General features: G+C 40.2%; 1 protein-coding gene and 1 long non-coding RNA gene across 3 annotated transcripts; one reads left to right on the forward strand and one right to left on the reverse strand.

Moving 5' to 3' along the window:
• Nucleotides 1-447: 447 nt before the first annotated feature.
• LOC116828250 (DPY30 domain-containing protein 1) lies at nt 448-15,537 on the reverse strand. Its single transcript, XM_032786343.2, has 6 exons — nt 15,440-15,537; nt 12,827-12,982; nt 12,591-12,713; nt 3,746-3,844; nt 2,556-2,657; nt 448-1,025 (listed from the first exon to the last, which is right to left on the reverse strand). The coding sequence occupies exons 2-6, from the start codon at nt 12,971-12,973 to the stop codon at nt 960-962; spliced, it is 537 nt and encodes a 178-aa protein (XP_032642234.1). The 5' UTR covers nt 12,974-12,982; nt 15,440-15,537; the 3' UTR covers nt 448-959.
• Nucleotides 15,538-20,294: 4,757 nt separating this feature from the next.
• LOC116828251 (uncharacterized) lies at nt 20,295-24,611 on the forward strand. 2 transcript variants are annotated; one of them, XR_012657045.1, is made up of 3 exons: nt 20,295-20,852; nt 23,043-23,151; nt 24,503-24,611. It is a non-coding gene; the product is annotated as an uncharacterized LOC116828251 (long non-coding RNA). The 2 variants fall into 2 exon arrangements; XR_012657044.1 differs by lacking the exon at nt 24,503-24,611 and adding an exon at nt 23,901-24,349.
• Nucleotides 24,612-26,418: the final 1,807 nt, after the last annotated feature.

The raw sequence follows: 26,418 nt of genomic DNA on the forward strand, positions 1-26,418 counted from the left end.
ATTGTGGAATTTTTGGCCAGGAGAAAACCAGAAAATTTTGGAAATCTCTTCGGTCAGGAAATCAGGCTAAGTTCAGCATCCGAAGAAGTGGGCTGTAGCCCACGAAAGCTTATGCTCAAATAAATTTGTTAGTCTCTAAGGTGCCACAAGTACTCCTGCTCTTTTTGCAGATACAGACTAACACGGCTGCTACTCTGAAACCTTCAGATATGATGTTTATCTGATGCCTATTTGAAGAGAACTTCAAAACCTTTTGAGGTTTGCCCATTACTAACAAGAATTCATCAGATAACAACTGTAATTTAATATTCTACATAGCACCTTTCATTTGAAAGCATTTTGGACTCTATCCTACAAGGTACGGAGCACTGCAGCCCACATACAGCAAAGCACTTAAGTATCTGTAAAATTTTCAATACATGAGTAACCCCATTGATCCTAGAGAACTCAGATCAAGACCTTTATTATAAACAGTTTACATACAGGAATCATTTCTTCCACTAATGAAATGCAACTAGTTCTGGATGGAAGCAGTAACCAATCTAATAAATAAGAAGAGGAGAATTTTTGGACAACAACATCAGGATGAATCCCTAAGGTTACTTCTAGAGCTTTAATATTTAATATTCATGAAGGCCAGTCAGGATATTAGGTTTTGCGATATTTGTCTGAAAGTGAACTACATGGAATTCAGTGTATCCCTTCAGAATAAATTGTTTCTCCTGGTTCCATTGAATCTAGGTACAGTATTTACAACCTGATGCATAGAACACTAAATGAATTAGTAATCAGTAGGAAGTCAAATCAGTTTTTCCAGAATTTGAATGATTTTTATTTTTATGATATTTGCCTTAAATTAGCTGCCTTAAAACATTTTGTTATCTAACTCTCAAACCCCAGGTGTCATTGAGAAATTCATTTCATTCATTAAATACACAATTACAGTAAGTCACTAAACTTCAGGAATCGACTTTCATATCAGTTGGGATTTCTTCCTCTGATTCAGCCATGAGATTTGGTGCAGTCTAAGACCAAAAAAAAAAAAGGAAAAAGAATTACCAGTATTAACAGAAACTGGTAAAAAATGCTACAAAGCAAAGCAAACAGAAACAGTGTTTAGATAACCTTCAGCATGACTATGTATTCTCCTATTCAGTGAAGTAACACTTTAGTTTTTATTCCCCTCTACCATCAACAAGTAAGACTGCATAGAGACAAATGTCCTGATTCCCAAGCTAACAAAGGGCACTAAAAGGTGCAAGTGTATACAATACTGTACGAATATTGATCTGGTCCCACCATTTTTATGTAAAACTCACTGACAATATCTTTCCAGAATGCAAAAAGAATGTATCATCACCAGACTAATGCTTATACAACTATGAACCTAATTTATATGCCTAAAACTGGGTAATTACATAGGTGAATGGCTACACACATAATTACTACTTATTTGTATATTTCATTATCCAATTTTCATGGGAAAATGCAGTAATAACTACACACCAAATATGCCTGCAATTGCATGCATATGATTACATGAGCTTAATTGTGAAAACCTGACTTCAAATGTATTCTTAGATACATTAAAAATAAGAGACACTGTAAAACATTTCTAAAAAGCAGGCTATCACATCCAAAACATGTTAACAAAAATTCCTCATGCAATGTAAAATCAAAGCTGAAATTACATTATTGACAATAAAATAATATGGGCAAGACAACTTAATGAATTTCAAAGAAAAAAAATTCTAGCAACAGCATACTGGAACTACAAACAGTCTTTACCAGTATCTTGAGTTACACATTCATTTCAAACAAAATATATTCTGTTACTTGAAAACAATGTATTTCAAAAATGTTGAATTGAAAAGTGGGATCTAACACATTCTTTTGACCATCAAGATATATGTAACTGGATAGATTTCATTTCTAGTAGCTTGCCCAAAAGGTATTGTTATACACGCCGCAATGCCTTGCACAAGTCAAAATCTGATTCACGTTCTCTCACTTCCCTACAGTGACAGATTCAAGGAGTATTGTGAGGACTGTGTGCTTTAGCACACCAGGAAAAGAGCCTCTAATTACTCTCAAGATTCACCTCCAGTTGATTAAATTAGCACTTATCATAGCCATATGATCACAGAGGCAAAGGGAGGTAGCTGCTCCCCTGGGAATATTGAAACTTTCATTTGGAAAACGCGCTGAATGTACAAAGTTTGAAATTTAAGGATTTCCTTTACCACATTGGCTCCATCACCATTTTCCTCAACTGCTGAAACATGGCCACAGCTGGGGGAAAATGAGGCAGGGCAAGAGAGTTCCTCTAATCAACTCATCCTTGGCTGTGGGAATGGCCTGTGGGGGCCACCAGCAGCCAACAACCACAGAGAGCATTCCAAAGCTCTCTTCAGAATGTCTGGAGAATATGGCCCAAATACTCTTTTTTAGGCCATAATGGAAGTGCTGACACAGCCTTAACTGTATAGGCATCAGTGGGGACAGAAAAATCTCTATATAGGGATTACTTAGCCTTCTTTTTTTTTCGTACTTACGTCAGATTGCCCACTCTCATCTATCTCCTCAACTCGGGTCAAATTAGGGGCTCCATATTTATCTGTAAGCTCAGCTAATGTCCTTGATTTATCCCCCGGTTCCTACAATTGAATTACAAAGCTTACCGTGAGTTATTAGTAATTCTGTTAATTTTGTCACAAATGTATTTAAGAATTCTGAAGATATGTTAAAGAACCTTAGTATGCACTAAACTAGTGAAAATAAACAGATGCCATAGATTAGAGATTTATGGTAACAAAGCCCTGGAATAAATAAATTAAGTGTGAAAAAGGTCTATGTATTATCATTAGGGCTAATATTAGTTATTATTAGAGAAGTTTGAACAACTTTAGGTTTTCATGTAGTACCTTTTCTCTATCTCACTTTTATAAAGTGTGATATTTAGAGTGATACATTGTCAATATTTTAACAAAATTAGTTGAGAAAAATATTCTCCTTTAGATTGTGATGAACCCCATATACTAGAAGCTGGTCTATACTTAAAAATTTTATCAATATAGTCATGTCAGTTGGGTTGTGGGTTTTTTTTTTTAAAGCCATATGTAGACAAAGATATACCAGCAGAAAGATCCCTTATGACAGCATAATTTATTTTGCCTCACAAGCCAGAATAAGCTATATTGGTATAAACACTTTTATACTAGCATAAGTGCATCCACAGCAGGAAGGTTTACTGCATTAGCTATACCATAGCTAAAGCAACAAAACTGTTAGCGTAGACAAACCCTAAGTGTGTTTGCATTTATAAATAGGATGAGTGGGGAAGTTATTCACTTGTGTTCCCATTTAAACAAAAACACTGTCATAACCACAACTAAGGAAGACTGCAGCACCACTAAGCAAACAAATGTATACTAAGCTGCACTCTGAAACCATTTATACTTGGTTATGAAAAATATGCTGAAGAGACTGACAGTACAGCCCAGTGTGTAACTCGGGAAATTTGAAATGAAGCTGCAGGGCTAAACATGCATTCCAGAAATGTTCTTTCACAGATTTTGACATTTTGGTCAAATGTTCATAGGCTAAAAGCATACATACACAATTCCTGCGCTGATCAGAGAGGATGTTTGATATCTAAGCATGGATCTTGGAAAGGCTGGTTGGTGATCTGTGACATTATTTAATTATTATTATTATTATTATTATTAATGGAACTTTGTCAGACCTCTTCAGCTTTTTGCTGCAAGGACAGCTCTTCTGCTTTCTCTTTCTCTACCCTTTTGAGTTCCAGCTGAGCCTCCTCATGTTCTCGTTCCAGTTGAGCCTGCAGTCATTTTATGGAAGCAATATAACATGGACAAATTGAGAAAAAAAAGCAAACTACAGTAGGCTGACCTATGTTGGTGTTAAAGTTTGCAAAGCAGAGGTTTTATATATGTACTTTTTTTCAAGAGACAAGATGGATGACGTAATATCTTTTATTGGACCAACTTCTGTTGGTGAAAGAGACAAGCTTTTGAGCTTACACACCTCTTCTTCAGGTCTGCGAACTACTCACAGTGTTACAACTACACCTCTACCCTGACATAACGTGACCTGATATAACATGGGTTTGCATATAGTGTGGTAACCCTGGGGCTCAGGCAGTGGGACTCGGGTGGCGCTTTAAAGGGCCCGGGGCTCCGGCTGCTGTGGGGAGCCTCGGGCCCTTTAAATCATCGGCACTGGGCCCTATAAATCACTGCAGCATCGGAGCTGCAGCATCGGGGCTTAGCCGGTGATTTAAAGGGCGTGGGCTCCCCGCAGCGGCCGGAGCCAGGGGGGCTTTAAATCACCACTGGAGCCCTGCCACTGCTACCCCTGGGCTGCGGCAGTGGGGCTCAGCCAGCGATTTAAAGGGCCCAGGGCTCCAGCTGCTGCAGGGAGCCCCTGGCCCTTTAAATCACCATCGGAGCCCTACCACCGCCACCCTGGGGCTCCAGCAGAGGGGCTCAGGTGGCGATTTAAAGGGCCTACGGCTCCCCACGGCCGGAGCCTTGGGCTCTTTAAATCACTGCTGGAGCCCTGCTACCGCTACCCTGATATAACGGGGTTTCACCTATAATGCGGTAGGGTTTTTGGCTCCTGAGGACCGCATTATATCGGGATAGAGGTGTAAATACAAGATGGAACAGATTATTTAGCATAAGTAGTTAACATATGTCAAGGGAGCTTAAATTCATAACTAGACACTAAAAATCATGGATTGAATAGAGACACTAGATTTATGGCTTATTACAATGATCACCCACTAGCAACCCCCCATGTTTGTTTTCTCCCCACATCTAGAGGGGTGTTAATGGACCACTTCACCTTAAATGGTCCCTTGAAGTATGTGTTTAACTACTTATGCTAAACAATCTGTCCCATCTTTATGGCCCATCGTTTCCAGTTTTTATTTTATTTATTTTTTCCCAGGCATGTATTGGTGTTTATTACTATAACAACAAAAACAGCTGAAAATCGGTGCAAAAATTTTACTAATTTTTTGGGTAAATATTGGGATTTATTTTGGTGGACGGAAGGACAGGAGGGAAAAGCATTCAACTGATTCATGCTTTCGTGAACGGAATTCAGTGTGGTTTGCTGCAGAACTAAAACAGAACTCAAAATACAATGCCAGCTCTGAGTTCAAGAAAACAATGTATCGCTAATCCCCAAATAAAGCTTTTCATTTGAATAAGCAGTTTACTGTTGTAGATTTAGAACTATTAGACTATAAATATTTACACTTAATAATTGGGCCCAATATTTTAAAATATTTATGAACACCCATTGTGAGGTCCTTCAGTGTAATTTCCAAAAGTCCTGAGTAGCGTAGGCTTACAGCAATTTTTTTAAGCAGTCTTTTCCCAGGCCCATTTTCCCACAGTCTTGGATGTAGCTGAATTTCAAAAATACTCTCTCCACAACAGCTGAGCCAGGAGAGACACTGAGGATGCAAGAGACAGCACGGCTCAAAGTTGGACAGTCAGTGTGGTGGATTTTCCAGAATTCAAGAGGAGTGATGGAGTGGTTGTCTGTGGAACGCACTGCCATATAGACACTTTCCTGTTTTGTATTTTCTTCATTAGAAGCCACAAAAAGGGAGATTATACAAGCATACTCTTTACATTTATCAGCTGAGGTCACACTTTTACAATGAGGATCAAACAACACAATGACTTTCCAGAATGATGGTTCTCTCTGAAAAGCTGCAGGGGACATATTGTGAGCATCAGGGGATGTATTGCGAGCTTCCCACTTCTTTGACAGCTCTTCGTAAAAACTTTTGAAAGCTTTTGCAAGGTGGTCCTCCTGTACAGTGATTGGCAACAAAGACATGAAAAAAATTGTTTTTTTTACTGGAATCTCCCCAGATGTGCTTTTTTGAGAAAGTTCTGCAGAGATATTGTTAACCAGAATGCCAGACACCTCTGTATTAGACAGCTGTTAAAGAAGTGGATTTCAATTTCTTCTGTGCTTCATGTAGCGACTGAAGTGTTTCAATCAGGAATTTGAGTTTTGTACAAAGGCTTTGCCTAATTTCTTACATAGCTGCTTGAGATTTCAGCTTTTTGGCTTTTCCACTGTTGAACTCTTTGTGATCTAAATGTTGCATTAATACACCTATTTCCTTCTGAACTCTCTGTGCAGCCAAATACAGATTAAACGATCTTGTCAGTACAACTGGAACTGAAATGCTGCATTCAAGTGCGATCTCTTCGCAAACATCATGGAAGATTTTTTTTATCTGAATGCTTGAAAACTGCACCAGCATCTATTATGGAATTTTTTAAATCAGCCATTTTGGGAACCCCTGTTGCATAAGAGACAGCTATGTGCAGTAGTGAGCTGGGCAAGACAAACAGAGCAATTTAGGTTTTTCATTCAGCTTTACATCTTATGTTAACTTCACACAGTAAGAAGCTGACTCAGAGTTCACGGTAGCTCAAATCCTTCCAGATAAGTGCATATTCGTTTAAAGTGTTACTGACACCAGCTGCAACTGTTTGATTGCTGACTTTATAAACTATAGATCTGCCAAAATGAGTGCAGGCTTCTCCAAAATTAAATGAAAAATGAAAACAAAATCACGAGGATTAGCCGGTTGAGAACATCAGGCGATTTGTCAAAAATCAAAGAACTAACTATATTTCCAGTCAACCTCCCTTTAATTTTGTTGGTCAGAGCATCATCATTCTCCTCCGGATATTTCTTGGTCATATTGATTGAATTTGGCAAAGATTTTTCTGCTGGACAGAAAAATACAAAGTCCTCCAAAGGACCTCAGCAAGGCTTAGCAGCGGCCCTGAAAAGCAGAGGGCATGTACAAATTCTCTTATTACATAGTTTTGATCTTGCTCTCTTTCTGCCGTGCCCAGACAAATGCTGATTCCAATGTTTGCTTGTTTCTATTTTCACCTTCTTGCTTTAGTCTTACGTGTCATTTGCTCTCCATATGTTCTTTAATCCAGTTGGCCCAAGTGTCAACTATGATGCCACACCATTTGCAGCACATACAGTCAACTTCATCCTTTTCTCCTATTTTGTTTATTTTAAAACTTTTGAATACTTCCTTATGTTCTGAATCATATTCTGATTTTCGTCTTCTTCCCATTTTAGTGTGTCAAATTCTTTAAACTGTTATCTAACAACTTAAAATGGGTACATGGTGGGTGTGAGATTCATCAGGACGTTCAGATGTGCATGCACTTCAGAGTTTGCGTATAAGCCTGTTTGTTTATTGTGTGCATCTTCTAGACTAATATATAGCCTCACTTCAACAGGCAGCTTCGAATATACACACAAACTAATATATTATCATAATACATATATCTCATGCAATGTACTGTATTTTCCTAATAAAACATGCTATTTTTATATGTTTGAATTATACAGAAAAAAAACAAAGACTACTTTTTGAAAATACCAGAGATTTTTTCAGTAAAAACTGGTTTAAACTGAAAATGAAGGCGCTTATCCATCTTGTATTTAGCTGTGACATTCTGGTTAAGTTTCCTAGACCTGAAGAGGAGCTCTATGTAAGCTCGAAAGCTTGTCTCTCTCACCAGTATAAGTCGGTTCAATGAAAGATATTATCTCACACACCTCATCTCTCTAATATCCTGGAACTGACATGGCACAACAACACTGCATACTTTTTCTTCACCATTTACAATGTATTTTATGCTTGAAAACATAAACACACAATAACTGAAATAATAAGACGTTTAGATTTGTTGAAATATCAGGTGACTCAACTATCTTATCAGCTGTGGACCAGAATAGAGAGCAAGATCTTTTAATTGTCAAAGGGAAAACGGAATAGACAATTGAAGACCTTACCCTTCCATACATCCCTCACACACTCTCATTAAAGGTCAAATCCAATGTTCATTTGAAAACAACTGGAACTCACAAGAATTTAAGACCCAGATTTTTAAAGGTGTTTTAGGTGCTACTGCATTTAGCGTTGCAATCTCTAACTGATTTAGGTGGCTAAATCTCATTTCAAAAGGGATTTAAGCACATAGGAGCCAAAATCTCATTGACAGTCTAAGCGGTTTAGGTTTCTAAATGCCTAATCTGTCTTGAAAATGAGATTTAGGCCCCTAAATCAGTTAGCTGTTGCAATGCTGAACGCATGAATGTCTACATACCTTTAAAAATCTGGGCCTAAGGTCTTTGCTGCCATCCTATGTCAAAAACTGCATAATTTAAGTATACATAATGTTTTTTATTCATTAATACTTATGCTGGAGAATCAAATGCTGGCAGCAAAAATCTTGTTTTATTTGCTGTAATATTTTGTGAAAATATATTAAACATGACCACTAAGTCCAAAAGTGGAATTCAGATGCCCTTTGGCCATATGCAGTCATATAGAGCACATACATGTTCCCAGAGGTAGTCGCTCAAAACTGTTACCCACTCACAACTAGCCCCTTGAAAAATGTGACTTTTCTGTGACAAAGCTGAGGGGAAAATTCATAACAAATAACTTATTTGATTAATTTAGCCTTTTCTTTCTTTGTGAGCCACATGCAGATATAACATCATATATTCCTCTGTATTAATTATTTGAAATTAATTATTTGAAATTATTCAGCAAATAATTCGGTTTTCAAATTGTTAAATTGTAAATTAAAAAGTATAAAAATATACAATATGCAATTCATGCTATAACTTACACAACTAAACTAATGACAGCAGCATGAGTTTAAAATTGTATATTTGATTGTCATATGCTTAGATTACACTGTTATGGTTAATTATGTGAGCAATCCCAATCTGGGAATAGCAACAGTACCATGTGATATACAAACGGGGCCATTTCAGACACTGCTCATTCAAACAGGTGGCTTTGGGTCATGAGGCCAGAGGTCTGCTCTACCAAGGCCAGCTAGAAATGTGAGTGTAGTCTTTACTTCTCATGCTTCAGTTCTATACAATGTCACAAACAAATGTTTTTATGCTGAAATAGCTCTACTGTGATGATAAATTGAGACATATGAAGAATCAGGACATCTCCTTAGACCATGGTATCCCACACCACAGATTTTCCCTTCTTTTATTTAACAGGAAACCTCCATCCACTAATCCCGACTCTTTCCACAAACACACAATTTCTGGATACATTCACTATTACCTTCCCTTTCCACATTCAGATGTTAGAGTAGAGCAGTTGGGCAAAGTAACATGAAGGTTATACATTAAGGCAGACATGCAAGTAGGGCCCAGTCAAATAATTGTGCAGTGCTTCCCTAGGTTTGCTTGAAGCTACCCTTGTATGTAATTAACTAACACAGTATGAATTATGCAATTTATACTCAAATATACATCCTAAACATGTATTCTAAAAATACTGAAACATTCACTTTGCATGAACACTCATAACAGTAATGCTCAAATGCTCACATAACATTTGTTGAAAGCAAACATGACAAAAATGCATACATGATCAAATCAAAATTCAACATCCAATTCAAACAAATATTTGCAACAAAACAACAACAAAAAATTCTCAGCTCTAAACTCCACATAGGATAGGAGGCTACATCACAGATCAGGGAATCACAGTGGATGTGCTCCATGATCAGACAATGGCAACCACTTTTAAAGTTGTGTGTGTGTGTGTGTGTGTGTGTTACAGATCTGTTGATTGTCTGCCACAATATAGGGAGCAGTCAACATCTACTGAGTACACCTACCATGTGCATGGACAGTGGGGCTGTCAAGCGATTAAAAAAATAATTGCAATTAATCGTGCTTTTAAACAAAAATAAAATACATTTATTAAAATATTTTTGGAAGTTTTCTACATTTTCAAATATATTGATTTCAATTAAAACACATAATACAAAGTGTACAGTGCTTATTTTATATTTATTTTTATTTCAAATATTTGCACTATAAAAAACAAAAGAAATAGTATTTTTCAATTCAACTAATACAAATACTGTAGTGCAATCTCTTTATCATGAAAGTTGAACTTACAAATGTAGAATTACATAAAAAAATAACTGCACTCAAAAATAAAGCAATGTAAAACTTTAAAGCCTAGAAAGTCCACTCAGTCTTACTTCTTGCTCAGCCAATTGCTCAGACAAACAAGTTTGTTTACATTTGCAGGAGAAAATACTGCCCGCTTCTTATTTACAATGTCACCTGAAAGTGAGAACAAGGGTTCATATGACACTGTTGTAGCCAGCATTGCAAGATATTTACGTGCCAGATGTGGGAAGATTCATATGTCTCTTCTTGCTTTGACCACCATTCCAAAGGACATGCATCCATGTTGATGACCGCTTCTGCTCAATAATGATCCAAAGCAGTGAGGACCAATGCATGTTCATTTTCATCGTCTGAGTCAGATGCTACCAGCAGAAGGTTGATTTTCTTTTTTGGTGGTTCGGGTTGTGTAGTTTCTGCATCGGAGTGCTGTTCTTTTAAAACTTCTGAAAGCATCTTCCACACCTGTCCCTCTCAGATTCTGGAAGGCACTTCAGATTCTTAAACGTTGGGTCAAGTTCTGTAGCTATCTTTAGAAATCTCATATTGCTATCTTATTTGCGTTCTGTCAAATCTGCAGTGTAAGTGTTCTTAAAACGAACATGTGCTGGGACATCATTTGAGACTGATATAACATGAAATATATGGCAGACTGCAGGTAAAACACAGACCAGGAGACGTACAATTCTCCCCCAAGGAATTCAGTCACAAATTTAATTGACCCACTATTTTTTTAACAAGTGTCACCAGCATAGAAGTATGTTTTCTTGAATGGTGGCCAAAGCAATTAAAGGCATACAAACGTTTAGCATATCTGGCATGTAAATAACTTGCAAATCCAGCTACAGAAGTGCCATGCAAACACTTGTTCTCACTTTCAGGTGACATTGTAAATAAGAAGCAGGCAGCGTTATCTCCTGTAAATGTAAACAAACTTGTCTGTCTTAGCGGTTGGCTGAACAAGAAGTAGGTCTGAGAGGAGTTGTAAACTCTAATGTTTTACATAGCTTTGTTTTTGAGTGCAGTTATGTAATTAAAAAAAATCTACATTTGTAAGTTGCACTTCCATGATAAAGATATTGTACTACAGTACTTGTATGAGGTGAATTGAAAAATACTATTTTTTATCGTTTTTACAGTGCAGATATTTGTAATCAAGAATAAAATGAAGTGAGCACTGTACACTTTGTATTCTTTGTTGTAATTGAAATCAATATATTTGAAAATGTAGAAAAATCCCCAAAAATATTTAATAAATTTCAATTGGTATTCTATTATGGTTTAACAGTACAATTAAAACTGCAATTAATCACAATTAATTTTTAATAGCAATTAATATTTTTGAATTAATCGCATGATTAACTGCAATTGACCGCCCTAATTGACAGGCAACTATGCATAGTGAACACCAGCACCTGACATGCCAATTCTAAGTTATTGATGCTTAGAGAAGCCTTAAATTGGGTATTCTTTGCCTCAGGGTTCTGCATTATTTAAGGAGATCATACTGCAAAGTCAGTTTCCTTACTTAGCCACTTCCATGTTCTGGATGGTCATGTTACCTATTATTTGACACAGATACTTTATGCAAGTCACATTATAGTGCTTTTATGCTATGTTATTGTAACACTATTATACAGACATATGCAATACGTCAACCATAAGATACATATCTAGGCTTGTACCAGTGTTATGAGTTAGGCTGCGAGTCTGTCGTGGAGGTCACCGAAGTCACGGACTGTGTGACTTTCAGGGACCTCTATGACGTCTGCAACGGCTGGTGCAACTGGCCCGGGGGCCGCCTGAACAGCTCAGGCAGCCCCTGGGCCAGCCACACAAGCTGTTGCTGGAGCAGTCTCTGGCCACCACCTGCCTCCCCCAGCAGCAGCAGGCGTTTGGGTGTGGGAAGGGGCTCAGGGTTGGGGGTTGGCATGTGGGAGGGGGTGAGGGCTCTGGGCGGTTCTTATCTCAGGGGGCTTCCTGGAAATGGTGACATGCCTCTCCCTTAGCTCCTAGTCGGAGGCGCGTGAAGGCGGCTCTATGTATTGCCTTCACCCACAGGCATCACCCTCACAACTCCCATTGGCTGCAGTTCCCAGCCAATGGGTGCTGCGGAGCCAGCACTTGTGAAGCAGGCAGAGCGCGGAGCTCCCTGGCCACCCCTGAGCCGAGGGAGAGCCAAGGAGCCATGCGGAACCAGGTAGGGAGCCTGCCAACCCCGCCAAACCTCCTCCCCCACCCAGCACCAGCGAGGATCCCAGGCCACGCGGCCCCCACCACTGAGCACCCACGGCACTACTGGGCTGCCCCCTCATCCTCCCATCCCCCCATTGCACCCAAGATTTAGTCAGGGGTATATAGTACAACTCATGGACAGGTCACGGACATGAATTTTTGTTTACTCCCTCTGATCTGTCCATGACTTTTACTAAATATACCTGTGAGTAAAACTTAGCCTTAGTTACGAGGTGTCAATGCCACAGTATTATCTGCTAGACATTTTAATTATTTTTATTATTGACTATATTTTGCCATACCTGTTGCTCCTCTGCAAGTTTCTGCTGGATCATGAGTTCTTCTTCCTTCATTTTTTCTAACATTTCTAGTTCTTTCAGGGCCTCCTCACGCTCTTGCTCAAGTTCAGCCCTCTCCTGCTTCCTCTGTCATTGCAAGATATTGACAAATCAGAAAAAAGATTAACTAATATTGGCTATATTCTCATTAAAGTTTGTGAAAATGTAACAGTAATCATTTTAAATGCAGAGAGATCCACCTGTTGTTCTTCATCTAAATTTCTCCTGTATTTGTAAATCCAGTATGCCAGGTACTCTATTGGGTCTATGGGCCGACGCTCTACCACTTCTGCAAGTCCCTTTGCCAAGCATATTCCTAGGCATCTCTTGAGGTATTCAGACTCCATTCACAACTCCTGAAAAATGTAAAGGAAGCAGACACTAAACAGTGATTCCCCATTTAAACTAAAATATATTTTAAGAATTACTGACTAGACCGTATCAAATAGTTTAACCAACGAATTCAGCCTTTTTTCTGTGAATGCTCTGTGAAGAGGTTGTGCATTGTATTAAAGACAGCGTTATCTAGTTCACAAGGCACTAGGTTAAGAGTCAGTTCACAGTTCTGCCGTGACCTGCTAGATAACTTTGGAAAAGGTCATTTGTGTCGATTCCCATCTCACCCCTTTGTCCATCTTGCCTATTTAGACTGCAAGCTCTTCAAGGCACAAACTTTCTCTCACTGTGTGAACAATGCCTAGTAGCAGGGGTCCCAATCTGAGTTGGGAGTCTGTAGGCACTGCAGTATTACTAATAATAAATACTAATTTTGCTCATTTTTTACAAGTGTTCAATACTTTGTGCATGAACATTTTATCACAGAGTTTTTGAGATGGTTGCAATTAATATTTTCTACACATACTTTATGACCTAGTCATGTAAGTCACATGCTATTGTGTCCGCTCCCTGATCAGATGGCCTAAACTTTATAAACTGGAATTCCCTTTTTCGTTCACAAATTATCTGTGAATATTTGTAAGTGTCAGACTAATGTGAGAGTAATTACACCAGCTTTGCAAAATGACTCTGAGAGTAGTCCCAATACAAATGCTGTCATAAATAGATTTATTCATGCTAGAATTTGAGAGATTTAGCTTCCAGAAAGAATTCTTGTGAATAAAAGCTTGTTCTTCTGTGGCGAGGTGAATAAAAGTCATGAATACAATCAAAACAAATTTGTAGGTTATATCCATAAAAATCTTCATTAATGCTGCGTTACTGACAAAGAGCATGCACACATTTGATGTATTTTAATCAGAAAATGAAGTGGACATGCACTTTCTGATATAAATAATCTATATTATATGCCAGTATAGTATGATTTGAATAAAGCAAGAGACATCCCAGTCCTGTGCCTAACCACAAGACCATCCTTCCTAAAAACAAATAACATCTTTAATTTACAAGTAAGCCTAGGCAGACCCTGGAAGTTGGTATGAACTTACACTGCCTAAGAAAGTACTTCACTCCAACTTTAGACATGCTCCCCTTTGCCAAAAGGGTGCCAATCTGCTACATATTTTGAGAAAAACCATCATTCATAGAGCATTTTTTCTCAACTATTATTTACAGTGATTATTCATGAACTTGGCTTTTAATTTCCTCAGAATCTTAGACCCTCTGTCTTCTAACTATATTTGAAGCATTTTAAAAGCAGATCAGATGAGGCTTGCTCTTTCTCCCACTGAAGTCAAAATCTCTGATTCTCTGTTCATTCAGTTTGTAAAATAATATTTTACATAATATACTTCCCAGGATACGTTTGTTCTCCAGTCTAGTGAAGCACCAGCATCGTCCATAGTTATACAGATAGTGAAATAATAAAAACAAGCTTTAAAATTTATTCTTACTGTATTCTGTTTATGTAAGGCCAGATTCTAAAATCTTACTTATGTTGAGTATAACCTTTCTCCACAAAAAAGTCCTACAAGTAGTAAATGGGACTACTTGTTGAGTAAAATATTACTCAGTATAATTAAGGGTACTAGAATCTATGTTGTCCCAATTTCTTTACAATGTTATAACTTCTTGAAGGACATATCATTTCAGTTGTTTTAAACGTTTTAACAATCCTTCTAACTAGATTACATTTAAGAAAACAACAAACTCTCTTAAATATGGCTCACTGTCAATTAGTTTGATAGAAATTCAGATGGTGATGCACAATGATATATGTATAACTCATCAGTTCAGAGAGAATTTATTACAATATGTACAGCGTAGCCTGTACAAGGGACCATACCTCTTTTACACCTGCCTGTATATATCCAGAACAGAGAGTACAATTCTACTCCATTTGTTTCAAAATGTAATTTCCTTGAAGCATTAGTTGCTTAACATAGTTTAGGAAATATTCACATATCTCCAGTTACAATAGTATACGATCACTACAGTTTTCCTTATAGTGCTAAATTCTATGAGCTCTTCTCAAATAGTCCCAATTAGCTATTTTCTGTCCCTAAATACACACTTCACTGAATTCAATGTGGATTCCAAAGGAACCTAGAAGCTACTTAGAATTTAAATTATTTCTGTATATGATCTATTTAAGAAGAAGAAAACAGATCTATCTAAAGGCAAGTCACACAAATGCAGGAAGGAGAACTTGTTTCTTGACACAAGTGAGATCAGAAACATCACAGACTATTCCTTCCTTCTGGTCTCTTGCACAGACGCCCCTTTGGTATGCTTCCTGTTAAGTTCAAATCTTAATTTCTGGCACACTGGCTTGTATCAGTGTTTTGTCACAATGCACCTCCATAGAATGCACATCTCAACAGTTACCTCCTGAAGGTTCTATAGTTTCCTCTCACCTCAAAGGATTCTGCAACCCACTCTTCAAATATATTTACATTCTTGGCATGGTTTGTACACTTTGTTTTTGGGATGCTTGATTTTCTTGTTTAAATCATTTCTACAACAAAAGAATAGTTAGGTATGAGACAAGTATAAATAGCATAAAGGACTTCATTTATGGGCATATGTCTCATCTCTGCTACTCATGAGATTAAAAATATATTGACTCCGAATGCAGGTTTTGTTTTCCTATAGCCTCATGTCAGCTAAGTTTTAAGCATGTGTATAAGTGTTTGTACGATCAGGATCCAATATATTACCACTATTACAATACTGTTATACAATATAATAATGATATGACTATAACAATGATATTAACATCCTTGTTTTGGGATTTGTGTGTGAACACTGACCGAATATTGCTTATTGTCAGTACAGTACTGAAATCACGGTCTGTTCAGTATACAATTTCCAACGCTTTGGAAGTAATAAAAGATCACAGAAAAAAAATAATAGTTTGAATACACTTTCATTTTTAGTGTTAAACTTAGAACTCAAAATACATTTAGCTTTTTGCTATCATCTGCAAAATAATTTTTTTCTGAACCTTTTAGTAAGCACTGGCCCTTTACATACGGTTGAAGTAGAGGGTCAAACTGGAAAGCAGAAAATATATCAAGTGTAAAGAATATTTCCAATTTAGATACAAGAAGAATAGCTCCCTTACAAATACTTACGCAGCATTAACAATGTAAAATAGTCAATATTTTATTTAGGCCAGGAGTGTTCACAGTGCAATCTGTGGTGCGTTAAAACGTAATTTAGAATTGTTCTCTTTGTATAAACAAAGAATGAGGACAAAAAGGTTCATCTATCAGTTTTTAATGCTGGTGAATGGAGAGGAAAAACAACTCTTTCCAGGAACGTGAAAATGCAAGCAAAATTATGGTTGTGTGTATTTGTGTTTTGATTTTCAACAGCCGTAGCACCATCTAGCTTGGGCTACATCAGTGGTTTTCAATCTGTGGAGGCGGAGGGATATCCACAGACTATACCTAAAATTTCCAAAGCGGTCCACACCTCTATTTGAAATGTTTAGGGGTCCACAAATGAAATAAGGTTGAAAACCACTGGTTTAGATGATTTGTTATGAATACTATGACCCTGCTGGGTGCGGGGAGGCTGCTGGGAGACAGATGACCAGTGGCTGCGGGTCGTGCACTGTTGCTATAAACGGACTGGAGGCTGTGTGGGAACAGGAGCGCGCTGAGAAGGTCCCGCACACGCACGGGAGGCCCATCGGCAGGGCAGAGCCACCCGCACGGGACCCCGGCCCTGGCGCCCCCTGCCGGCCGCTCCCCCGCACGAGGGGAAACCGATTTGAAAGGTTCCCCCACGCCCCTCCCGCGCTGCGGCGCCCCGCACAGACCAGATTCAGTGCAGCCGAGCCGCACTGGGGACCAGGCCCGAGCTCATGCCCCCACCCCACTTCCCTGGGGGGCGCGACCCCCAGCTGCGGCCGGGGAGCCCTACCGGGCGCTGTGGGCCAAGCAGCAGTGCAGCGCGGGCCACCGAACCGTGCGCGCGTGATGAGTAAACGGGACTCGGCGGGCTAACGAGCGTCCTGTGTGGGAAAGGGCCGTTGCTCCGACGCTTCGAGGAGAGCGCAGCCGCAGAGGACACCTCCGCAGCGCGCGGAGTAGGAGCGTCCTGTCGCTAGGCAGCCGCCCGCGTGACCCGGGCGGTAGGATTCGTGGTGGGGCTGGTGCTGGGGCTGTCACGTGAGTAAGGTGGCGGGGTTCACCCCCTCGGGGCTGGGCATTGGCAGAACATGGGCCCGGCCTGAGGGCAGCTCGCCTTGGAGAGCCGGGCACGGTGGGATCCCGGCGTGTTGGCCAGACCCGGGGCGCGGCGGTGCCTGACTCTGGGGGACCCGATCGCGCTGCGCTCACCCGTGGGCTACGGCATCGCAGCGGGCTCCTGGTGGGGTCAGCCCCGGGCAGGCAGCCTGGCTGGGGTGGGAGTGATGTGGGGCCCCAGCGCGCGGCACGGCTCGGGAGCCGGTCACCCTGCGTACAAAGGGCTGTCCCGCCCCTTTGACTGATCGTTACACAACAGAAACTTCCGCTACTTTAACTCTCTAATACCAGAGGCTGCTCTTTGCGGTAGCTGCCCATGGGGGAGGTAAAGAACCCAGGGCCGGTGCAAGGATGTTTCGCGCCCTAGGCGAAACTTCCATCTTGCCCCCCGCCCCCCCGCCCACAATCACATACATTATACACAATACAGGGTCACAGAGTAACATGTTATAATTTAGAATTTACCTTGCCCAATGCATGAGCTGGGGTCCTCTTTCTTCCTCCGCTCCACCAGACCACCGCTGAGACCCCGGGGACGCCCCAGGCTGCCGCGGCGGCTCCCTGACCCGGGGGACGCCCCGGGCTGCCGCCCTGGCTCCCTGACCCGGGAGCGCCCCGGGCTGCCGGGCTTCTGTGGCTGCGCGCTGACCCCGGGGGCGCCCTAAGCTGCCAGGCTGCCGGCAGCTCAGACTACACAGCGGCCGCTGCAACCATTTAAAAATTTTGGGGGGGGTGCCGCTTTTTGGCGCCCCCAAATCTTGGCACCCTAGACAACCGCCTAGTTCACCTAAATGGTTGCACCGGCCCTGAAAGAACCCCTGGTCTGTTCCTGAGAGGACACGCTAACCTCAGTAACCTGGGCAGTAGGGGGTCCCACTCAAACAGACGCCACCCTACAAGACTTACTCCTGGTGGAATTCTGCGCCAAAAAATAAAAATTATGTGCGCTGTTTTAAAAGTCTGCATATTTGTCAAAATAACAGTATAATCACACCAGTTTTAATTATTATTGGTCATTTATTTCAAATATCTGTCACCAAGTATGTCTGTGACAACACACAAGAAAAAAAGATTCAGGAAATGTTTTTTGACAAATAGATTCCTTACTGGGCATGTTAATATAAAACTGAGTAATAATTCATTTAAACTACAATTCAGAACCATATTTACCATACTCCTCAGAAGCAAAGGCTTGGAGGACTCAGGGGTAACGGAGGAGCTGGGGGAGTAAATTGCTGGGAAAGAGCCAGGATGTGAACTTGGAGGGCTGTGGGAATGGGTGGGAAATGAGGGTATGGGTAGGGAAAGTTTGTTTTTGAATGTTTTTGACGGGCAGGTAGGATTGTTAGGGAGCTTCCCCCCTCCAGACCTTCGCTGAACCCTAGCATCTCCCATTCAGTCCAGCACATCTGCCCCTGTCCCGATGTGTTCCCACACTCCCTGTCCACGTGTCCCTTCGCCCCCACTCAGTCTCCCCATCCCCATGTGCTCTGCACCCTCTTCCTCTGTCCCCAAGTGTCTCTGTGTCCCCCACCTAGCCACTCCCTTGTCTCTATGTAGCTCTGCACCCCATCCCCCATCACAATGTGGCCCTGCACCTCCCTTCCCCCCTGTGGCCCTGTGCCTCCACTCCCATTCAACCCCTACCCCAGTCTGTCCTCCCCAGCTAGCCCTTATGAGCCCCTGTCTGACACCACCCCCCAACAACCCATGCTGTCTGTCTCCCCCTGTTTCATGATGTGGTCTGACAGGCGCTGCAAAGAAGGCAGGCTGTTTGTCTTCCCCAGCTGGCTGGGAGCTGCTGCTACTGTTCTTACATGACAATACCCTCTGGTGGGCAAAAAGTGGAACTTCAGGAACGTTTCAGTAGAAGCTTTTTTCTGCACAAAAAAAAGTATGCACAGCTTATTAATTATGCGCACACACAGTAGTGCAGAATTCCCCCGCGAGTAAAGACTCAGTCTGAGACCCAGTGTACACTAGGAATGTACATCACTATAGCTAAGTCTCTCAACAGTGTGAAAAATCCACCCCCCTGAGAAATGTAGCTATACCGACCTAACCCCTGATGTAGACAGCACTAGGTCAATGGAAGAATTGTTCCATCAACCTAGCTACAACCTCTCAGGGATGTGGATTACCTACACAAATGGAAAAACCCTCCTCATTGGTTGAGGTAGTGTCTACACTGACGCATTATAGAGTTGTGCCGTTGTAGCATTTAAATGTAGACATACTGTTAAGCTTTGCCTATGCTAGCACTTTTGTCAGAAAAACTTTTGTTGATCAAGGGTGTGAAAAAACATCCCCCTGATCAACATAAGTTTCACCAACAAAAGAGCTGGTATGGACAGTGCCACTGCCATGGCTACCACCGCTTGGTGGGGGTGGTTTAATTATGCTGGCGGGAGAGCTTTCTTCCGCTGGCCTAGAGCAGCTATATGGGAGACCTTATATCGGCGCAGCTGCAGTGGTACAGCTGTGCTGCTGTAAGGTCCATAGTATAGACATAGCCTTAGTACTTACTCCCATAATTGCCCTACACTGTCATTGCATTGTCAGTTTCTTATCGTTTACACTTTCTTCTGTAAAAGCCACTTACGCTGTTTAGATTAGCCTGGAAGCTTCTTTATAAATCCAACATTTTGTGCTCTTGTTTGTGAAAAATGAAAACTAAGACTATTGTGTGTGGTTCAGTGCCATGCAGTTTGTGCTAGTTAGGGCTATACTGCAGATCCAGTAGGAATAAAACAATACTTAAGGAGTAATATTTTACCAAGATTGATACAGAATTTAATTAGAAGTGCAATACAGGGACTTTCACTTCTAGAGAACCAAGATGGTAGTAACCAAAAGTGGTTACCACCGGATGTCTTTCCAACAGGCTTTCCAACAGGTGAAATGAGTTGCTGGTATCAGTATAGTGTTCATCTCACAAAAATAACAACTCAGTTGCCACCTTTCTTAGCTGTGTCATTCAAGAATGTATTGGCCATTAAGGCTGAATTTATTCCCTTACTACCAGAAATCGTTCCCCATGTCAGGGTTGAGATGTATCACCAAAGCAATGTAAACAGATTTGTATGACCAACAATGTCCATATGAAACCTTTTGTTAGTGCACATGTTCTCACTCAATAATGTCTAAAACATTTCAGTTAATATATTGGTGCAGCACTTGGTAGAAGATAAGAATGGATACAGAGTACCTCAAGAAATGCATAGGAAAATGCTTAGCTGAGGGACTTGCAGAGGTGGCAGAGCATCGGCCAGCAGACCCAATTAATTATCTGGCATACTGGCTTTACAAATACAAGAAAAATTTAAGTAAAGAAGAAGAGGTGAATTTCTTTTCATTTTTTAAAAAAATCTTTTTTGACATTTAATCCCAACATTTTAGTTTCCATATTTTGTCATTTGTCAACGTCATAATTTTTCTGCAATGCTAGAGGAAGGTAGAGAGGGACCAGCTGATACGAGATCGTGCAAAGGCCCTGATAGAACTGGAAATGGTACAAAAACTGAAAGCAGAAGAGCTCCTGATCAAGCAGAAAACTGAAGCACATTATCAGGTCTGGCAGAATTTAATTTTGTGTACTGCATTTTAAAACTGAAATCTTATTATCTTTACATGCTTAAGAAAATTGAATCTTAATAAAAACTATTTAACACACAGCATTCTTAATCTAATAATGCAATAGTTTTCATCTAATTTTTTTTTAATATTAAAAGATTAAGCCTCACAATTCTCCTGTAATTAGCATAGATAGATAAATAATTTTATCCCCAGTTTACAGACAAGAGATAAGGCATTCTCACTGTGTCCCCAGCTACTTGCCTAAGAGGGAAATTTAGATTATAATCCAACAGCTCATATTTATATTCTTGGTCCTTGCAATGTCCAGGCTTACTCATATTGTCAGTTTCCTATCCGCTGTGTCACAAGTCATAAAAGCAGTTTGTCTACATTGGAAAATCTTTTTTAAACATTGATAACATTGGTCCTGTTTCATCAGTGGTAGACACATTAGAAGTTCTAGTATAAAGAGACTGCCAGCATTTTGAATACCATGTCAAAATCACAGCTGACAAAATTTATGGATGATTCAAAGATTGGCAGAGTGGTAATGATGAGGAAGACAGGGCATTCATGCAGAGTGATCTGCATCAGTTTGTAAACTGGGCCTATTCAAACAAAATGCATTTTAATACAGCCAGCTGCAAAGTTATACATCTAGGACCAAATAATTTAGGGCAGCGGTTCTCAAACTGTGGGTCGGGACCCCAAAGTGGGTCATCATTGTGTTTTAATGGGGTTGCCAGGGTTTGAGAAACCCTGATTTAGGCTATACATACAGAATGGTGAACTGTATCCTGGGAAGCAGTTACTCTGAAAAGGATTCAGAGGTTACAGTCGATGAGCAACTCAACATGAGCTCCCAGTGCAATGCTGTGGCAAAATGGGCCAATGTAATCCTTGGATGTATAAATGGGAGCATTGAGAAGGAATAGTGAGGTGATTTTTACCTCTGTATGAGGCATTTGTGTGCCAGATGAGACAACCCTGCATACATTTCTGGTGCCCATATTTTAAAAAGAATGTGGCAAAATTGAAGAGGGTGTAAAAAAAAACAAAACAAAACACAACAATGATTTGAGGGCTTGAGAAAATGCCTTACAGTGAGAGATTTAAAGGATGCAATCTGTTTAGCTTATCAAAAAGACTTAGGCTATGTCTACGATAGCACTTTTGTCAGTAAAACTTTTGTTGTTCAGGGGTGTGAGAAAAAACACACTCCTGACCAACATAAATTTCACTGACAATAGCACTGAGGTGAACAACTCTCCCATCAGATCAGATTAGGCAGCCTTCTGTCAATCTAATTATGTCAGTGTCTACACTACAGCCTTCCTCCCACCAATGCCCTACTACTCAAACATAATAACTCCACCTCCACGAGAGGTGTAAGGCTTATGTTGGTGTAATTCAGTAGTTCTCAAACTTTTGTACTGGTGACCCCTTTCACACAGCAAGCCTCTGAGTGCAACCCCCCCTTATAAATTAAAAACACTTTTTTATATATTTAACAGCATTATAAATGCTGGATGCAAAGCAGGGTTTAGGGTGGAGGCTGACAGCTTGCAACCCCCTATGTAATAACCTCGAGACCTCCTGAGAGGTCCCTACCCCCAGTCTGAGAACCCCTGGTGTAGTTAAAGTGACATAGCGTCTATGTAGACAGTGTCCCTTACGTTGGCTGTCTTGTCAATTTCACACCTGTGAAATTGACAAGAAAGCTGGGCAGATAGAGCCCATCTACCCCCTGGTCCCTGGGAGAGCTAGGCTGCTGAACCCTGCTCCTGGCAGACCCCATTCCCAGCTGGGAAGCAGGGCAAGAAGAGGAGGCAGCTTCAGACTCCACACTCATCTGCGAGCTGAGGTGAGAAACCCGAGCTCCTCTCTCCCCCCCTCCTTCAGGTGAGGATGTGCACCACCGACCCAAGGACAGTAGTGTGGACATACAGCCACCATAATAATTACTGTGGTGATGCAAGTCAACCTAATATAGGTCGACTTAGGTTTGTAGTGGAGACATATCCTTATTGTTAAAAGATATAGAAAAATATTCTATATAGGGCTAATCCTGCTCCCACTGCAGTCATTGGCAGAACCTCATTGGCTTAACTGGGAAAGAGATGAGACATGTAGTCTGTCTGTTTCTCTTTTTGTTTGTTTGAATCAAATGTAACTTTTACCTTAGAAGATAATTATTGAACAGTATCCAAGAAAGATGACAGCAGAACTGACCAACAGGTCTGGAACCCCTAATTTGGCAACGGTTGTAGAGGATGACGAGACTATTATTTAGGGTAAGTATTATACCTACCAATACAAATAATGTCTAAACAGTTTTTCTCACCACATGTTCTCAACAGTCTTACTGGCTCCATTCATACGTACTACAGTTAGTGTTCCTTCGGACTCAACCTGCTTTGAAAAAGTGGGTTGACATATACCACTAGAAAAGCACCAATCTTTAGCCAAATATAGAATGACTTCAGCAAACTCTTTATCTAAATAAATTTGTGTTTTAGATATAACATGATTTGTCCATAAAAATGTTTTTCTATAAAACAAGAAAACTTATTGCAACAAACAAGTAAAAAGACAATCAATTTTAAATCTGCTAGGGAAACAATATTTTGGAAATGTGCTGCTTTTTTCAGTTCAGTTAAGGAATAGAATTTATCATAGTTTTGCTATTTGTGGGACTTACATTATGAACCAGTTTTTAAAAAGAAAATATTCCTGGAAGAATTTTAATGTGAGAAAACCCAGCTAAACTTGAATAAAAGCCACATACTTAACAAAAAAATCACAAAGGTAATTTAAGTTTTGCAGCCAAGTATCTGTGTGTCTTTTTAAGTAATGTTGTGCTGTAGCCTGATTAAAGCTAGGAATTTCCAAAGTAAGGTAGTTTGACTCTATCTCCCTATCTATTAATTGCCTGGCTCATATTCATACATACCCCTGAACCTTGTCACTGCAGTGCAGGCTCTTTGTGAATATCAGTAGTTCTGTTGCAGGTGGAGGGCTGATGATATGCCTTTTTAAACAGGAGCGATACCTTATGAGTGTAGCAAAATTGTAGTTTGAAGCAGAAGCCGTAGCATGAAACATCTGGCAAAAATCAACACCTGGGACCGTGGACTAATCTCTTAAGTCACTGCCATGGATGGTATCTACACTCACAGATGTATGTCTCTAGTTGGTGGTCGGAGGAAGTTAAGAAAGGGAAAACCTGACCTTAAATAGAATCTATACATCTTCATCCAAAAAAAATGGAATATATATTCAAAAAGCACACAGCTATACAAGAGTGAGAAAACAAGGGCTGAAAATTAAATTATATATTGCCAAATGAAGAACAGCCATAGTTTGCGATGAAGTAGACAATATTACGTGAATAGAAAAGAAACTGGATAAATGTACTGCATACTGACAAAATAAACTCATGTACACTGATTAGCTGTGAACTAGAGTTCCTTGTGCAACAAAATTTATCTGTTGGAGTCATGAAGGTACCTCTCCAGAGCGTATCAGAAATTAAGGACGCAAATAAGATGTTTGCTGCATTTTTTAAAAGCAACAAACTGTTCTAGCTTAATGTTAACCTTTGCAATTCACTGTCACAAGAAGTTCCTTCTCCCATCCCTTCAGAGAAGCTGCTTGAGTCTCACAATCCTGCTGACATTAGAAGCATTTCCTGTTTCCATCTTTCAAGGGAGCTGGATAGTTACAGTGAAAATAAATGGAGAAAATCTTGGACTTCAAATCCATTCCTTTCCTCCTCTCTGAAAACAAAAGCAACCTATTCTTCAGGTTTTTCTTTTTCTTTCCTGTCTCACTCTGAAATATTTACAGGGGAATAACGTATATGTAAAAGGTTTTTAAATAGTAAATGCATTAAGTTTTAATTTCAGCACATGAATGAAAACTTTATTTAAAAAGTTTAAAGTGATAAGAATAACAAATTTCTTGTTATACTTATGAAACAATAAGAAAGTTGTAGCATTAGGTAAAAGCCTAGAAGATGAAGGCAAAAGGATGGTAATGTTAGTGCCCTGGGAAAGGGGTATATGGCTAGTGGGTGAAGTCATTTGTCATTGGATATTGAAGAGAGATCAGTGAGTGAAGTTATAAACTATTAGGTAGAGGGGGTCTTGGTTTGCGAAAATTCAGAAATGTCAGATGTCCTGTCCACATTTTAAAAACATGGCTAAATAAAGTTGGTTGGCTAGCTCAACTTTCTTTGTCTTCACAGTGTTGAATTCACAAGGTAATTGTTTCTAACTGTGGAAAATGGAATAGTTGATATTTAATACCGTAAATGAGTGATAAACGATGTTTGGTAATCAATAAACATTAATCTGACTCAACATACCTAATATGAAAGAAAGACAAGGTGCGTGAGGCAATATCTTTTGTTGGACCAATAGTTGGTGAGAGAGACATGCTTTTGAGCCAGAGAGGTCTTCTTCAGGTCTGGGGGCTGGTGTACATTTAAAACACTGCATTGGCGCAGCTGTGCCACTGTAGCACTTAAATGAAGATGCTCCTATGCTGACAGGAGAGTGAGTCAGCATAGTTAATCCATCTCCACAAGAGGCAGTAGCTATGTCGATGGGCGAATCCCTCCCGCCGACACAGCGCTGTCTGCAACGGGTCAGGTCGGTATAACTACATTGTTCAGGAGTTTGGATTATACTACTGATGTAGTTATACTGATATAAGTGTGTAGTGTAGACACGGCCTGGCAAAAGTACTCTCAGAGGGCAAGTCTACACTACAAAATTAAGTCGACATAATTTAGGTCGATTTACAGCCACCGCCATAATTAAATTGCTTTTTCATATCCACACTACACTTCTTGTTATGGCGGTGCGCATTCTCACCAGGAGCCCTGGTACCTGTTTAACTGTCAGTGTGGGGCACTGTGGGAAAGCTTCTGAAAGGCATCAACAGTTGCTGTAAACAATGCAGTGTCTACACTGACACTGGATTGACCTGTCAACCTAAGCCTCTTAAGGAGCTGGAGTTAAGTCGGTGTAGTAGGTGAGTTGCACTGGTTGGAGCTACATTTTAATATAAATGCTTACAGAGTTAGGTCAACATAACCTAACTCTGTAGTGTAGACCAGGTCAGAGTCATAGCACAATTGCAAGGTGGAATAGATAGTTTAGTGTCAGTAGTTAGCACGTATTGTAAGGGACCATTCTAGAGTGACCCGCTAACACCCCTGCAGTCATAGGACAAAAAGAGGGAGTTAATGGGTTACAGATTGTTGTAATAAGTCATAAATCCAGTGTCTCTATTCAGTCCATGATTTTTAGTGTCTAGTAAAGTTATGAATTTAAGCTCTCTGCCTTGTCTTTTCAGGATGAGAAATGATAGGTCAGAAAGAGAGTGATCACTTTGTGAAAAATATTTATCCACAGGGGACAGGGTGTTTTGTCTTATCATTTTCCTTTGTGAGTTCATTTGAGAGCATGATGATTGTATGGTTTCACCTGCATAGTTACTATTGGAGCATTTAGTGCACTGTATGAGGTTTACCACGTTATGATAGGCATGTG

Source organism: Chelonoidis abingdonii, chromosome 15 (genome assembly GCF_003597395.2).
Source record: "Chelonoidis abingdonii isolate Lonesome George chromosome 15, CheloAbing_2.0, whole genome shotgun sequence".
Classification (NCBI taxonomy): Eukaryota; Metazoa; Chordata; order Testudines; family Testudinidae; genus Chelonoidis; species Chelonoidis abingdonii.

What these genes read in the sequence shown, in the direction of transcription:
- LOC116828250 (XM_032786343.2), bottom strand. Translation starts at nt 12,973, where the DNA reads ATGGAGTCTGAATACCTCAAGAGATGCCTAGGAATATGCTTGGCAAAG. An exon ending in ATTTAGATGAAGAACAACAG is followed by an intron (nt 12,714 to 12,826) that starts GTGGATCTCTCT and finishes TTGCAATGACAG; the next exon opens with AGGAAGCAGGAGAGGGCTGA. An exon ending in TGCAGCAAAAAGCTGAAGAG is followed by an intron (nt 2,658 to 3,745) that starts GTCTGACAAAGT and finishes ATTCAATTGTAG; the next exon opens with GAACCGGGGGATAAATCAAG.